The 16175-nt window shown below is 37.5% G+C and overlaps 1 protein-coding gene across 1 annotated transcript in view; it reads right to left on the reverse strand.

Moving 5' to 3' along the window:
- The window catches only part of LOC145121482 (uncharacterized), a 32224-nt gene extending 27230 nt beyond the window's left edge, over positions 1–4994 (reverse strand). Inside the window, exons 1-8 of the mRNA XM_079057221.1 lie at positions 4316–4994; positions 3101–4220; positions 2710–3033; positions 2492–2573; positions 2305–2382; positions 1705–2189; positions 181–319; positions 8–85 (exon numbers count right to left, since the gene is read on the reverse strand). Of these exons, the coding sequence (XP_078913347.1) occupies positions 8–85; positions 181–319; positions 1705–2189; positions 2305–2382; positions 2492–2573; positions 2710–3033; positions 3101–4220; positions 4316–4994 (2985 nt within the window). The remainder of the gene's footprint in view (positions 1–7; positions 86–180; positions 320–1704; positions 2190–2304; positions 2383–2491; positions 2574–2709; positions 3034–3100; positions 4221–4315) is intronic.
- Between the last annotated feature and the right edge of the window lie 11181 nt (positions 4995–16175).

Consider the following 16175-nt stretch of genomic DNA (forward strand, 5'->3'; position numbering starts at 1 on the left):
AAATTGCCTCAATATGATCTTCATTTGCTACTTGTCTCAACAAAGACAATCCTAAATCAAAATTGTCATAATAAAAGCACTCATCCTGTTGACAGAATAACAATATCAATATATAACATCAATGACACAAAACATTTATAAATGGTATAAATTACATATAATTAATGAAAATACACATACAATTCCTTGTCTGAACATGGCTTCAATGTTATTATGTAATGCACATGTACGTATAAATGAATCAGCATTCTGATTTTTGGGACTCATTCCTTCAATCATGTCAATGCATGATGTTCTGAACACTTGAGGATCACCCCCGCTTCATACATCTTTTTTGAACTTTAAAAATTTAAATACACAGTAAATAAAAAATAAATAAAGTTGTATTTCATCAAATATACATTCATTAGTTGATGTTTATTGAGAATTACCAAAGTCTTGAAGAGACGATGTCTTTCGCAGATTCTGACCCTAATACTACAAATATCCGACTCAAAATCTCTAATGGGAGATCATCTAACGAACGACGACTTCTAGTATTCGACATTCTACTTACAAAATAGACATTGGAGTAGTTGATTTCAATTCGTTTTTAAAAAATAAGCGTTACTATGAAAAACAGTGTAACAGGGTATGGAAAAAAAAACTTACTTTATGATGATCTAGTCGCGAGGAGTACAGGAGTGTCTATTATCGGAGAAAATCGATTTTAAGAACGATTACCCTACAACGATTTGGGGGTTTTAGTGTTTGTATGGAGATTTATCGTCCGGAAAAGTTGAGACGTTCTGAATGGTTGAAGAACTGATAACGCCAGTGTGACGTCAGAGGTATGATGGCGCCTTAACGCTTTAGAGTGCAAAAAGACCAAAGTGCCCTTGAAATCATTCCAAATATGTGAATACTAAGGATATTTGTGTCAAAACACATTATTCAAATATTATAACCTTTTATAGGTAACAGTGGATTTTTGATTGTTTAAATGGAATGGTAATTTTGATTGTTGAAATGGAAAAGACAAAAATAATATATATATATATATATATATATATATATATATATATATATATATATATATATTATTTTTGTCTTTTCCATTTCAACAATCAAAATTACCATTCCATTTAAACAATCAAAAATCCACTGTTATATATATATATATATATATATATATATATATATATATATATATATATATATATATATATATATATATATATATATTAAAGCACAAAAGAGTTAGCAATAGGAACTTTTTGGGCATTAAGATTTTTTGCCACATTATTTTGGTAACTTTGACACTTTTGGCCCTTGGAAACAATACTTTTACATTTTGCTAAAAAAAACACAAAAAAATACTTTAGATTTTTGCCACAATTTTTTAGCCACTTTGACAATTTTAGTCCTTATTGTACAAAATTATACATTCGGCACAATATACACGAAAAACATTTAGGTTTTTTCCACATTTCTTTAGCCACTTTGATAATCTTGGTCTTTACAGTCAATAGTTTTATATTTGGACATAAAAAACACAAAAAAACATCCCAGGGCGAAGCCCGGGCTTTCTCCCTAGTTTACATTTATGTATTGATATTAAACCAAATTACAAATTAACTTCATGTGAAAAAAAACATTAAACCCAAAAATATCTAGTCGTTATCTTCTTCATCCTCTTCTTCTTCATTGCTCGATGTACTATACTCATAACGACCCTCGCTGTCAGGAATACCATCATCGTCGTCCTCATAAATTTCACCTTCTTCATCAATATTATTTTCATTATCTGAACCGTTGTTTGACATTTCGTGATCATCAAAATTGTCTGTATCGGCTTCACTTGGTATAATGATTTCATTTGATTCAACTTCATCTTCTTGGAAAGCAACGTCTTTCTGAGGATGATTTTCATCGGTCCAACCACGAGGTTTCACTTTAAATACAGCCCACCAGTCCGAGTTGTTTGTTTTCGAACTTGAGTAAGGAATGTAACAAACTTGAGTGGCTTGCATGGCTAAAACAAATGGCTCGAACTTGTTGTATTTTCTTTTTACGTTTATCTCGACCAAGTTATATTGTTTGTGAACCTTAACTCCTATGTCAGGTGTTGCATCGTACCAATGACATTTAAACAAAACCGTGGTTTTAATTGGGTAACCAGGGTACTTGACTTCTAAAATTACCTCTATCTTACCATAATAATCACCTCATTGGCTACTAACACACAATCCGCTATTGGTTGTTGATTTGTTCAGACTATATATGAGCTTCTGTGTGAAACTTGTAACTATTGACAAAGTATACACTATATAGCTTCACTTTTTTGAATGACATTTTGGAAAGGTCATATATATACTTGTTGTTTATCGGGATCTTACGTGCCTATATGAAAAATGGTAAAACACTTAATTAGAGTTAATTATAACCATAACAAAAAATAATAAATTTTAAAAAATACAAAAATAACACCCACATATTTTTGAAACCATACTGTAAAGTTCTTCTCAACTTCAGCTGCAAGGACCTGTTCATCCATATCCCCCATAAGTTCATTCAAATTTTCTTCAAATATTCTGTATCACCAGTTGAATAACATTTTGAAGTTACTATGAATGTAATAATTAAAATCATGCATGTTAATGTTATTAATTCATAGAAATTACACAACAAGTGATTATTATAATTAAAAGTGATGCATATGTTACATACCTGATGTAATGCTTGATCTTATCTTCGTTAAGGAGTATGTAAGTTTGGGCAGCATGCACTTCCTCATCAGACATCATTCTATTCGTGAATCTTCCATAATGACGCCCAGGATATGAAAATATATCTAACATGTCATTGTTAGCATCCGCTTGCTCATCTCCTTCTCCATCATCATTTCGAGGAAACTTTCTATTACGTGTGGGGACAACAGTCTCGAAATTATGAGAGCAAAATATAGATGCTTCACGTAGCAAGTACGCGTTAACAACGGACCCTTCCACTCGAGCTTTATTTTTCACATCTTTTTTCAACTGATTTAGATACCTATAGTGAAGATTATTTGAATCAGTTTACAAAAATAGCAACATACATTATGATATACCATACAAACCTTTCAAATGGATACATCCACCGATATTGGACAGGACCGACTATCTTCGCTTCGTATGGCAAATGTACTGGTAAATGTTCCATGGAGTTAAAAATATCAGGGAAAAAGATGGTCTCTAATTTACATAGTATTATTGGGATCTCGGTTTCTATCCTTTCCATGTCTTTTGTTGTGATAGATGTTGCTGTTAATGTTTTGAAGAAAATACTCAACTCTGTTAATGCTTCCCACACTTGTTTTCGCAACGTCTCACGAAATGCAATTGGCATCAATCTTTGCATAAAAACATGACAATCATGGCTTTTCATTCCGAACAGTCTACACCCTGTTAAATCAACACACCTCCCCAAATTAGAAACATAACCATCAGGGAAACGCAATTTCTCCACCCATTGGCATATGGCTTTCTTTTGATTCTTGTCTAGAGTGTAGTATGCTCTTTCATTATCTTCCACTCCTTTTCTCTTCCTACAATAGAGCTTCAGATCTCTTCTGGCTGCTACATTGTCCTTCGTCTTCCCTTTGACATCCATTACAGTGTAAAAAAAGTTTTCAAATACATTTTTCACAATATGCATAACATCAAAATTATGTCTAATGAGGTTTGTTTTCCAATATGGTAAATCCCAAAATATGCTTTTCTTTTTCCAACCATGATCGCCACATCTTTTGTTTACATCATCAACATTTAGTTCAGTCACTTTTACCAAACCTAATTGTTCAGTCTCCCTTAAAGTTTGTTCACCATTCTTACTTGGAGGAGGACCTTCTATCACTTCACGATTCTTCTTGAACTTATTTTTATCCTTTCTATATGGGTGATTTACCTGTAGATATCTTCTATGGCAGTCAAACCATGACATCTTATTACCATTCTTTAGTCTGAAAGCTTGTGTATGTTTCCCACAATGAGGACATGCTAGTTTACCTGCTGTAGACCATCCGGACAACATTGCATATGCTAGAAAATCGCTTATTGTCCACATCAAAGCTGCTCTTAGATGGAAATTTTGTTTTAAAGATATATCATATGTTACTACGCCTTCTTCCCATAATTGCTCCAACTCTGCAACAACTGGTTGCAAAAATACATCTATTTTATGCTTAGGGTTTGACGGTCCTGGCACAAGTGCGGTCAAAAACATGTAAGGATCTTTCATGCACATAGAAGGTGGAAAGTTATAAGGTGTTATAATAATAGGCCAATATGAATACTGTTTTCTAAATGCTCCATGTGGTGCAAACCCATCTGTAGTGTACTTAGGCCTAATCTTACATTACGTACTTCTGCTGCAAATGAAGGATGGCTTTTGTCAAAGTGCTTCCAAGCTTCTGAATCGGATGGATGACACATTAATCCAGCATCATGTCCATGATTCTCGGAGTGACATCGCATGGAAGCCAATGTGGCTTGTGAAGCATACAGTCTCTTCAACCTTGGAGTCAAAGGAAAGTAATGCATTTTATTGAATGATACGCGAGAACATCTGGCCAAATTTTTTGACCGTTTGTACCTAACTGCATTACAGAATTTGCACCGATAAAGATCTTTGTCTTGCCTCCAATATATCATACATCCAGACCTGCAGCAGTCAATCATCTCCATAGGCAAACCTAGTGCTTGTATTAACTTTTTGCTCTCGTATAAACTACCTCCCATATTATTCTCCTCCGGTAACACATCATTTATCAACTGGCAGATAGCGTCATAACTTTGTTCAGGTATTCGATACTCTGATTTTATATTCAATAGTCTAGCTACAGCAGATAGTTGTGTCACTTTTTTACATCCAGGCCACAATTCTTTATCGGCTGCATCTAGCATATCAAAGAATTTTTTATCTAGTGCATTTGGCTCCTCTTCAGGATCACTATTATTTAAATTAGGAGCCATTGCATCTATGCCCATTCTCTATAAGAACATGCACCTTCACTAAAATTTGTGTTTGAATCATCCACCCCTAAAAACGTATTGTCATCATCAATTGATGTTTCGCCATGTTTATCCCAACACCAATATTCCTCAACAAAACCAAACTTGTACAAATGATGCTTAACAGTATCAACTTCTGTATATGGTATGTTACGACATTTTATGCATGGACATTTGATTTTATCTTCGTCCATGAACCTATGTTGACTGGTAGCAAAATCTATAAATTTTTTCACTCATTGTACGAAAACAAGCGATATACAACTACTACTATCTTTTCTTTCATACATCCATTTTCTACTTGGATTGTTCATTGTAATAAATCTGTAAAGTATAAATTAAAATAACACAATATTAATTGTATGTTCATTAATGTTGATTTGAATTCATATATGACATTTGAAGTGAATATATAGTTACCATACAAACATCGCAAAGGTACCTTAACAACGACTCGTTTCACAAAGCTAATAACCGAATGCTGAACAAATCTTCAAAGTTTTCTAATTTGAATGGTTGAATAACTTTTATTATTAGATAAAGGCATAGAATATTAGTAGAATGGTTTAATTGAGATCGACACTTGCAGAACACATAATCAAACAAAGTGTATATCGATTAGCGTACCTTCGACAACCCTTGATTTCAATGTGTTGGATGGATACTAGGTCGTATTATTGGGTCAATATTATTCAATATCAGGTTAAAACCCATGTAGTATACAGGTAATTATAAATTTAAATAACATTCATAATAAATATAGATATTGATCTACTTAAAATATAAATTCTATATATACAGTTTTTTCCTTAATAACGACTTGATTAAACATTTTTTTTTCAATAGCAAAAATGGTGCCTTTACTTTAGAGATTGCAAATAGACCAAAGTGCCCTTAAAATCTATCCAACTAGGTCACAATAAACTTTTGGTTAGTAAAATGGAAAAGACAAAATTAACATACATATCAAAACTAACATATATATATTTGACAGATGTTTATGATGTTTTGAGATACAATGATTTATGATTTCACATGATGAATTGTTAACTATGGTTTATTTAGTAATTTAAAATGAAATTTTTGGTCATGATTTTTAGGATGTGACAAGTTGGTATCAGAGCCTTGGTTTGAGGGATTCGGGCACACTCTCGGGTGTGTCTGAACTCAAACCGAGGACTTGGTATGAAAATTTTCAAAAGAAAACCATTTTTATAAAAAGGGTTTCCTAAAGAGAAAAAGGTGTTGTGCATGCAATCAGCTGAGCTCAAGTAAGTTCTCCCAAATTACACATACATGTTTGTTATGATATGATATGCTTATGAGAACTGCATGCTAGATTAGGGGCTAAGGATCTAGGAAAGATGCCTTATATGCCTGATGTATATGTATGAGAACTGCATGCTAGATTAGGGCTAAGGATCTAGGAAGGATGTCTTGTATGCCTGTTGTATGAGCTTATTAAACTATATGCTAGTACTGATTAGTCAGTAATATGATAGCCTGATTAGAATATACTTGGCCTGGTTTACTCAATGCTCGAATGCTGCTGTAACACTCTGCTTTGTTTAAACTAATATTTTTAGCGGAATAATCAAATATTAATGGGAGGTCATTAGGGTTTTATTTTTAAGAAGGTAATTTCAAGATTTTGTCATCTAATAGTCAAGTTATTAAATAAATAAATAAGTAAATAATAATAATAATAATAATAATAATAATAATATATGCAATGACCTTAATGAAGGAAGAATGAAATGGGAGGGTCCATTGTGTCATTTTAGGAACTTAGTTTGAATGGAATATAGGGTGAAGGGGTTATATGTGTAAAGTCACCAAACACCAGGGACTAATTATGCCTATCTACGAAATTGTGCATCTGGTCCCCCTGTTATCGACAACGCGTGAAGGAGGGATCTGCCTCCTGTTGGTTGCTGCTCCTGCATCGAATCAGTATAAGAACAAAACCCTAGCATATTTGGGAGTATGTGTGTGCATTTATCACGGTTGGAATAGCGGAAAGAAGCCATAGAAAGATGATGTATCGAGAGGAAAGAAGTAACATGGTGAGTTTGATGGAAATTTCTGCTAAGAAATCAAGCTCTAAGCTGCACAACTTCAGTAGATCGCTTGGAGGTTCCCGTTAATCGTTAAGAAGATCAGAGAAGCAGCAGGAGGGGTTGAGCGATGAGCTCAACCCCGATGACGGTGTAGACATCAGAGGGTCATCTAGTTCCTCTAGAACCATCTGTCCACGTGATGAAGATGATCGAGATAGGAGAGGATGTCGGTGCAGGAGCGCGACAAGCTGTTAAGGATGAAGCAGGAGCTCTTGCAACTCCGACAATGTGCTAGAAGGGAAGAACTTGCGGGGTTATGGTCGATGGAGTGATGTCGACCGGATTGCTTGGACTTCTGGAAAAGAAAGAGACGTTTTTGGTGAGGAATCCATGGCCAATGATGGATGTATTGTCGGAAGCTAACGCCTGCGTCGAAAATGAAGGCCACAGGTATACGTCTTCTCTGACTTACTGTGTACCCAAATTAGATTAAGTTTTACCAATTGGGTCGATGCCATCAGTGGACTAATTTAAGTGTGGGTTTCATTTTATTTTGGGTTTTCTTTTCTTATGGACTCAAACTCTCAAGGAAATATAGATTGTTCACTACTTTGTTCTAATGGACTCCCTTTGAAGAGATAGAAATTTAAATGGGATAGAAGATATCATATGGGCTCGTGGCTAGTAATTTGGGTGTATATAATTATGAATTAAATTAATGGAGTCCTTCAAATTCATAGAACCAGTGAAATCAAGTTTTGATTAAAGATAAAAACATTATTTTTGAGGTATATAATTAAGTTGGCCACTTAGCGGTGTGATCGATAATTTGGTTTAACGAATCACAAAGTTCATTCTATTAAGTATATGACTATGAGTCTTAGACTGAGGATTTATCCTTATTGGTATTAGGTGGTTCGGGCTAGCCGTTACTGGGATTCAACTCTTTGATTCAGGTGAGTTATCCTCACTATATCAACAGGGTCTACGGCACCAAGGCCGGCCCTTTAGGATTTACATCATGGTTTAGGATGGTTGCTATGTTAGATTACATCCTGGTTTAGGATGGTTGCTATGCTAGTAATCTGTTTGATTGATATCCTGGTTGTAGGATGATTTCTATGTTAGAGATCGGTTAGATCTGTATGACTATCTGTTATTGCATGCTAGCGTATGATATTTATGTGCGCATGTTTATTGGTTTGGGGAGAGGGTTGAGGCAGGTCCTGCTGTGTGCAGTAGGCCAAGACACCCTGGGAGGACCGGGTAGACTGCAGGCCCAGCGAGCGGTCCGGATAGGCTGAAGACCCTGAGGAGGGTGGTCCAGACGTGCCGAGGGCTCAGAGAGCGGTCCAGATAGACTGAGGACCGGGAGACGGTCCAGTCAGACTGATGGCTCATTATGCATGCTGTTTGCTTATATGTTTATATGATATGGTTATATATGTATGGCGTTGGTATTTTGGGGGTAACTCACTAAGCCTTCGAGCTTACATTTATCGATTATTGTTTTAGGTATTTCTGATGATCGCGGGAAGGCGAAGGCGTGATCGTGCACCTCCTTATATTTTCATGATTGATTCTGGGGACACTCTGATGTTTAAACTATTTTGAAAAACAAACTGTAATAACTTAATGGCTTTAAATTTTTTAAAAAGTTTTAAATTGGCTTGAATTTTATGGATGTTACAGCTGCTTGCTTTGTGCTTTTAGGAGTTCTAGTTATCTTTAACTAACTAGTAAACGAATACGTTAAGTTACATATTATGAGGACTAAATAATTTCAGAAGGTTAGGTTTAGCTCTAGTTCGTAGCTCTCGTCTGAGTCTAACCGTTGTAGGGTAGGACCTCTCATTCGAAGAATTATCTGGTCTTAGTGATATGTAATGGTATTCGCGACCTAGTTAGGTGGAGATAGCAGGGACTTCTTATGCAGCTGATGGCGGAGAGTGGGTCAGAGGTTACCGTAGGGAAAGCCTAGGATGAAATTAGCGAGAAGAGAGTAGTAGTAGTGAAAGGGACTTGGTGGAGTCAAGGCAGTTCTTGAGGAAAGTACAGATAGATGTGAAAGGTAGTATGAGCCCGTACTACTGAAAGCAGAGGATCCGTACTCGAATCAAGGAAGGCTGAGATGAACCCAGGGAACTTGTAGTGTGTGAGATCCCTCGAGTTATGATGAGTATTCTGATGGTTGTTATGGTATATTTCCGAGTATGGTGATGCTACGTGGTAGACCAGATGGTAGTTCTGGTGCCGACGAGGGATCAAGCTCGGACTCTGGAGCCGGGCAGCTTGATGGTCAGATGAGGGAGTTCACCTCATCAAAGATTACTCATAGTATCATTGACCAGACTCCTGTGATCTTCGGTACGGTCAAGGAGGGCATCTTGAAGATTTGTGATGAGAGGCTGGGTGCATTCCACACTGAAATGGCGGCCATGATAGGACGCACACGTCAACGTTTCGGGAGTTCAGAGCTCGTGGAGCTCCAGATTATCATGAGGCTAAGGACCCCATTGCTAGCAGCAGATGGTAGGCAGTTGTCGCCAATGCTTTTCGTACCAGCCGTTGTCCGGAGAGGGACAAGGTCCAAGTTGCTTCCTGCCTCCTGAAGGACAGGGCACGTGATTGGTGGGAAGAGGTTGGGATTCCTTCTGATACTTTTGCAGATATGATATCTTTTGTTTTCTTCTAGGCGGTTATCAGGAATTTGTTATGTGTTGGAATTTTGGCTTGGGATTTGGATAAGCAACAGTTTGGATGGATTTTCTGCTATTGTTGGGATTATATTATCAAGGAGTGTGATATGCCATTCTGCATGCCGGAAGTCTTCAATGAATCATTAGAGGGTTGTATTTTGTCAAGTGGGTCTCAGTGTGTTCCGTTGTCTATCCTGGTCCTTAGCAGGATCAATTTAGGGGTGTTGCTTGGAGGATCTTTGGTCAGGGATAGCATGATAGTTCTCCAGTGGAGTCATGGTTCAGTGATTCTATCAACTGTCGGGTATGATCGGCAGTTGCCTATGGAAGAACTTTAAAGTTCAAGGCGCTACCGTTGCTGGGGAAGGAACAGTAGCAGGAAGATGATGGTGTTAGTCGCGTGAGTTCTTTGATCATTGAATGTGTCAAGAGAATTGTATTTTCGCATGGACTAAATTCGGTTAGAGTTCAATGATTCTTGGATGATGTCACAACTAGCCTTTTCAGCTAGGGAATTCTACTCTCATGTAAGCACTAATTATTAAAAGGCTTGTATCAATGCATTAAGGGTTATATTATGGGTCCTAATGAACCATGTATTATTATTGTTAGGAACCGGACCGGGTACACGCAGCGGAAACACACTATCACACACACACAAACTCACGAAAATAAAGCAAGAAGAACACAAGGATTTTACGTGGTTCGGATTCGGTGCAAATCCTACATCCACGGGCTGCAACTAGAGAATTTTATTAACACTCACAAGATTACAATTGGCTTGACACTCTACACTTGATGTTCTCTCAAGTTTTTGCACACAAAATATGCAAAACATACATGCATATATATAGGTGAGAGAGCCGCAATTTGCACATGAAATTGAGTCGTCGTAACAATAGTACTCAAATGTGAAAGCCGCAAATGTTGACGTTGAATTTCCTTCCATTCACATTAGCCGTCCAACAATTGAATTTGATTCTTTTATTTCACATGCATAGCCACATGTTTTCAACCTTTCATATTTTACCTAACAATCTCCCACTTGAAAGTTTGAACAACATGGTCCGTCTCTGTCATCCAACTCCAGTAATCTTAAAACAACCAAGTCTTCCAAGCCTCCAGTTCCTAAGAACAAGCTAAACTTAGTCCCATTTCTCTAATTGCAGTCGCCCCTCATCTTCAAGTACTAGAAGGGACAGTTGAAGCTCCCACTAGCTCCAACTCAGTCGTGGCTAATCCCACCACCGACTCATCCTCTGTCTCAACCGGTTTGGACACTCCACCAGATCCAGAGATACACCGAGGACCACTAACACTCTCCCAACTTTGCAAACTTTCAACAGGAGAGACTTTTTCAGTCTTAGTCTTCAAAAAACCCAACGGCTCTTTGTAACTGTACCCGAAACACACCCCGTGCTCCCACTGTCACAGAATCTCCTGAATGGTTTAGAATTTCTGACTCGTTCAGCTAACATCCCCTTGGCTCCAGAATTCATGTTTGCAAAATGAACTCTCTTAGCCGTAGATTTAGCGAACCAGATTTTGTCTTGCTTAACAGGGACGGTCATACTTCCCTCAGCAGATACCTCAACCATATACAATGACCCACACTTCATACCATGAGCAATCACTAGATTATCATTGATCACCCTCCATTTACCACCACCAAACCTTACTTCCAGTCCTTGTTTATCCAGCTGACCAACAGAAATCAATTTCTTCTTCAGCTCCGGAATCACCCTGACATCCTTCAGGCTCCATGTAGTTCCCAATGAAGTAACCAAATCAATATCTCCCATGCCCGTTACCTGAAGCATCTCGTCATTTGCCAAACGTACCTTTCCAAAATCTCCTTCTTTTAGATTCACCATCGTTTCCCCGTTGTCCATGGCGTGAAACGAAGCCCCTGAATCCATGACCCAAGAGTCTACAGAACTTTCCATACTGAGTATCAGTGCATCATCCTCAGACACACTCTCAGCACCGGCAATGTTCAATTCTTTCTTTGGACATTGACTCTTAACATGTCCCACCTCTTGGCAGTTCCAGCATTTCACATTCTTCAAAGTTCTAGAAGAACTTTTTCCCCGACTCCCACTGCTTCCACTATTCCTGCTATTCCCTCTACCTCTTCCGACATTTAATAAATCAAAAGAGGAAGATCCACCTTGATTCTTGCGTCTGATATCCTCGCCTAGAACCAAATCTCTAACCCCTTCAAAAGTCATACCACTGGTCCCCACGGAACTCGTAACAGCAGTAACTGTTCCGGACCAGCTATCAGGTAGAGAAGCTAGTAGCAGTGATGCTTGAGTCTCGTTATCAAATTTAATTCCCACAGATGATAATCTGGACAGAATTGAATTTAGATTGTTAATGTGAACCGTAACTGAGCCTTCCTCATTCATCCTTGTAGTGAACAGCTCCTTCATCAAGAACACCTTGTTAGCCGCCGATGGTTTCTCATACATATTTGACAGAGCCTCCATCATACCACGTGCCGTGGTTTCATTCATGATGTTGAAAGCAACGCTCTTCGTCAACGACAATGTAATAACCGCCTTGGCTTTCTTGTCCTTTGAGTTCCACGCATCTTCAAAAGCTTTTTCCATTTTCTCCGGTTTGTCTCCGAGTACCATGTCCAAGTCTTTCTGACATAGCAATGCTTCTAATTGCATTTTCCACCAGCTAAAATCAGAACCGTTGAACTTTTTGATTACAACCTTGTCTTCAGCCATTACGACAAACAAGATACAAATCAGGTACACTCGTGCGTGATAAAAAAAATGATTGTACCCTCCAAACCTCGCTAATCTAGCTCTGATACCAGTTGTTAGGAACCGGACCGGGTACACGCAGCGGAAACACACTATCACACACACACAAACTCACGAAAATAAAGCAAGAAGAACACAAGGATTTTACGTGGTTCGGATTCGGTGCAAATCCTACATCCACGGGCTGCAACTAGAGAATTTTATTAACACTCACAAGATTACAATTGGCTTGACACTCTACACTTGATGTTCTCTCAAGTTTTTGCACACAAAATATGCAAAACATACATGCATATATATAGGTGAGAGAGCCGCAATTTGCACATGAAATTGAGTCGTCGTAACAATAGTACTCAAATGTGAAAGCCGCAAATGTTGACGTTGAATTTCCTTCCATTCACATTAGCCGTCCAACAATTGAATTTGATTCTTTTATTTCACATGCATAGCCACATGTTTTCAACCTTTCATATTTTACCTAACAATTATAATGCAAAGTATTTATGTATCTCTCAATCTCTCCCAAATCTCTCCATGTATATCGAATCTCTCCAAATCTCTCCATGTATACCAAATCTCTCCCAAATCTCTCCATGTAAATCAAATCTCTCCATGTATATCAAATCTCTCCCAAATCTCTCCATGTATATCAAATCTCTCCCAAATCTCTCTAAGTATCTCAAATCTCTCCAAAGTCTCTCTATGTATCTTCCTTAGTAAAAAACAACTCAAAATGAAAGGGAAAAACTTGAAGGACCGAGCCCATTTTGGAATACACTTTTCATTTCGGAATCCCCTTTTTCGGTCCGGAACCCCCCCTAGTTCGGAACTTCACCTGCTCCGGAACCTTCTATTGACTCCGGTATGAGTTGACCGAGTTCGGAACCTCCAGATTTGGCTCCGGTTATACGGACAATCTCGCATGATCCGAACCAGCTCTCTCGGAAGGCTATCCACTCCGGAATGCCTCGTATACTTCAGAACGCGCACAGGAAAAGGACTCCGGATAGCGTCTGACTTCGCAACCCCCGACTCCGGAAGATGCTGGTGACTCCGGAAATCTGAGAGGAGCTCCGAAACAAGGGGCTTAACTTCGGAACTCATGCCTTGACCCCAGAAATTACTATTTGGCTCCGGATTTTGTCAATTCCGGAACTTTTCTCCATTTTAGGAAATTTTGACGTCGAGAATTCCTTCAAACTCGAAATTTTCATAACCTAGACCCCCCTAAACCCCTATTTTATGCCAAATTTAATTATTTTAAACAAAATTACATAAAATAATAATTAATATCTCTAAAAGTATTATATTAAAAGTATAAAGAGATAAGGGGTTGACCTTATGATGGGATGTAATCTCCCATTTCCCATGCAGTTCACAGTCACTCATGAATTACCCACCAAATATCAAAGCTTTAACCACTAGATTACCAAGGCAAGCATCAATTCATTTCACCCTTCCAACTTATACACGTCCATTTTTAAAACACCCCACCATCTCTTCATCTTCTACATATAACTTATCCTTACCTCTCAAAAACTCTCTCTCTCTCCCAACTTTCAAAGAAGGCTAAGCTCAAGTTCCTCTTGAGAAATTTTGGTAAGCATCTCCTCTTCTTTGACCAAGTAACTCTCCACATTATTCCTAAAACTCCATTATATTTATATATTCCTAGGATATTCTAAAGTTCAAAGAGTTGTCAAACCTTTCAAGTGTTGGGACTTGGAAACTTCTTAACACCTCTTCAAATCACACAACAAGCTAAACCAAGGTGAGCTTCATACCCCTATTTTTCGAGTTTTTTTTATTGTTTTTGGGGGAGAATACAAGTCAAATCTTGTCTAAATCCTTGGATAATTGCATGTATTTGTATATGTGTGTGTGTGTGTCAAAACGATATTTCAAGATAATTTCTCATAAACTTGAAATTTTACAAACCCCATGATGTTAGGACAATATTTTAGTCACAACATAAGGAATATTCTGCTTGCAAACTATTAGTGATATTTTTTTATAACTATTTAATATAAATAATTTTATCAAGAAAATGTACAAAATAGGGCTATTATGACATAAAATAATTACATGTCATAAAACTGTTGTCATAAAACTTTCAGAAACACAAGTAATAAGTTGGATGTCATAAAGCTGAAAAGCGCATGTCATAAAACTGCAGTCATAACTTCACACAAGTCATAACTTGACACCTTCCGACAAAATTGGGTCGTTTTGATAAATACTCAGGGTGGATTATTTTCGATAAACCAAGTGAAATGAAACGAAATATATAGTCAACAAGTACAACTATTGTTATCTATTTAATAAAATAACGAATCTCAACCAAGGAAAAATATGTTAGTATTCTAGTTAGACGAATCTTCACAGTACCTGTATATATATAAATAATAGTGTACGCTTTAAGTCCTGTAAGAGTTATAACCAGAGTCTCCTGGAGGAGGAGCGGGAATTTATGTATAGATCTATACGGGGTTGACACCCCGCACCTTCGCTGTTCGCTACAGCTAGATCGGTCAGTCTAGGGTGACAAATGTCTTAAACAAAACCGACGCCTGAAGAACGTTAGAATAGGCACTCCGTCATATTAGTATGGTTATAACGACTCACCTAGAATATAACAATATGATTTTAAAATTTTACTCAAGTTACACCTCTTGATTATAAACGACTATTGAGTTGGATACTATAAACGAAGCTTTTTCCACACCGGTCTTAGGGTCTGAGACCACCATTTTATATATAAAAAAATATAGGATTTTCAGGAGAAAACGATTTTATACGATTTCGAAAACAATAACTAAGACACACATGCAACTATACTCCATTTGAAACAAGACTTACAACCATCGAAAAGAAAATATTGGATTTTCTGGATTTCTAAACTATCACCAAATTTTATACGAAAATGTTTATGAACTCACCAACATATTTTATGTTGATGCTTTTCAAACGACTTGTATTCTCAGGAAATCAACAAGCAGGTTAATGGGACGGGGAACCAAGTTTTTTTGATGTAGTTTGATATGTACTAAATATTGTCTCTTTTGTGTAATTCAAGAACATAAACAAGATGTAAAACAATGTAAGCTTGTGATATCAATGTATGATGTTTGGATTTTGCTATGTTTCAATTATATTCAATTGTTATGATACTCCACAATGAAGTCACCCGCCTCTGGGCGTTTTCGCCGTCTGGTCCGGGGGTGTGACAGATGATAGAAATTAGAGTAGAGGTTCGTCAGTGCATGGCAAGGGTTATGGTTATTAGTCGCAGGCATAAGAACTCAAGGAAATGGTATGGTGCCATGAAAGGTGATTTGGATCATCATATTGGTTAAGGTATCAAGAGCATTCTCCCGGATTCTAGTAGTTGGGCAATCGTTGAGATTTGGCTAGTCATGGAATGCTAGTTTGGTAATCACATGTTATAGGCAGTTCCTGCTATACGAGGTTCGATGGGTTGGAATCCATCAGACTTATAGGATGAAAGAGCTTCGCCAAATCCAAGTAGGGGAGAGTCGATCAAAACATCCGGGAATTTGATCGGGTGTGGAACTAGGGTAAGCTTTGCATCATGGTCAGGAA

This window comes from Lactuca virosa, chromosome 6, assembly GCF_052849685.1.
Source record: "Lactuca virosa cultivar CGN04683 chromosome 6, Lactuca_virosa_CGN04683_v6, whole genome shotgun sequence".
NCBI lineage: Eukaryota > Viridiplantae > Streptophyta > Magnoliopsida > Asterales > Asteraceae > Lactuca > Lactuca virosa.